The sequence below is a fragment of the Neopelma chrysocephalum genome, unplaced genomic scaffold (assembly GCF_003984885.1).
Source record: "Neopelma chrysocephalum unplaced genomic scaffold, ASM398488v2 Primary Assembly neopelma1_94019, whole genome shotgun sequence".
NCBI lineage: Eukaryota > Metazoa > Chordata > Aves > Passeriformes > Pipridae > Neopelma > Neopelma chrysocephalum.
The window spans coordinates 1-1,128 of NW_020922728.1; the positions used below are offsets into that span (position 1 = coordinate 1).

Here is a 1,128-nt window from a genome sequence, read left to right on the forward strand (position 1 = left end):
CCCCCCCCCAGAACAGCAAGGGGCAGGTGGCGGCCGAGGTGGTCCCGGACCCCACGGACATGGCTCTGGACCGGGCGGAGGCGGCGGAGGCGGCGCGGGAGCTGCGGCGGCTGCTGCTGGACGCGGTGCCCCTGAGCTGCTCCCTGCCCAGGGTCACCCTGCCCAACTACGACAACCTGCCCGGGACGCTCATGCTGCTCTGCCTGGGGCTGCAGCTGGGGGACAGGGTGCGCCTCGACAGCGGAAAGGTGGGCACCGACCCCCCCATGGCACCCTGTGTCACCCTGTGTCACCCTGTGCCACCCCCATGTCACCCCCGTGTCCCCCTGATGCTGCTCTGCCTGGGGCTGCAGCTGGGGGACAGGGTGCGCCTCGACAGCGGAAAGGTGGGCACGGGGTGGGCACGGGCCCCCCATGGCACCCCACAGTCCCCCATGTCACCCCTGTGTCACCCTGTGTCACCCTCTGTCACCCCCGTGTCCCCCTGATGCTGCTCTGCCTGGGGCTGCAGCTCGGGGACAGGGTGCACCTCGACAGCGGAAAGGTGGGCACCGACCCCCCCCATGGCACCCCCAGGGCAGCCCAGAGCCCCCTGTGTCACCCCTGTGTCACCCTCTGTCACCCCAGAGCCCCTGTATCACCCCAGAGCCCCCCATGCCACTCTGTGTCACCCCAGAGCCCCTCGTGTCACCCCTGTGTCACCCCATGTCACCCTGTGTCACCCTGTGTCACCCCAAAGCCCCCCATGCCACTCTGTGCCACCCCAGAGCCCCCTGTGTCACCCCATGTCACCCCAGAGCCCCCCATGGCACCCTGTGTCACCCTGTGTCACCCCAGAGCCCTCCATGGCACCCCGTGTCACCCTGTGTCACCCCATGTCATCCTGAGTCACCTTGTGTCACCCCAGAGCCCCTGTGTCACCCTGTGTCACCCCATGTCACCCCAGAGCCCCCCATGCCACCCCCATGTCACCGTGTGTCACCCCGTGTCACCTCAGAGCCCCCTGTGTGTGTCACCCCGTGTCACCCTGTGTCACTCCCGTGTCACCCCGTGTCACCCCAGAGCCCCTCGGGGCTCTCTGTGTCAGCCCATGACCCCCTGGTTTGGGGGTTCAGGGGATATTTTGGG

General features: G+C 68.5%; 1 protein-coding gene across 1 annotated transcript in view; it reads left to right on the forward strand.

Moving 5' to 3' along the window:
• Nucleotides 1–6: 6 nt before the first annotated feature.
• The window catches only part of LOC113980402 (CAP-Gly domain-containing linker protein 3-like), a gene marked incomplete at its 3' end in the record, with an annotated part of 1,472 nt that continues 350 nt past the window's right edge, over nucleotides 7–1,128 (forward strand). Inside the window, exon 1 of the mRNA XM_027707618.1 lies at nucleotides 7–248. Coding sequence (XP_027563419.1) covers nucleotides 60–248 — 189 coding nt within the window. The remainder of the gene's footprint in view (nucleotides 249–1,128) is intronic.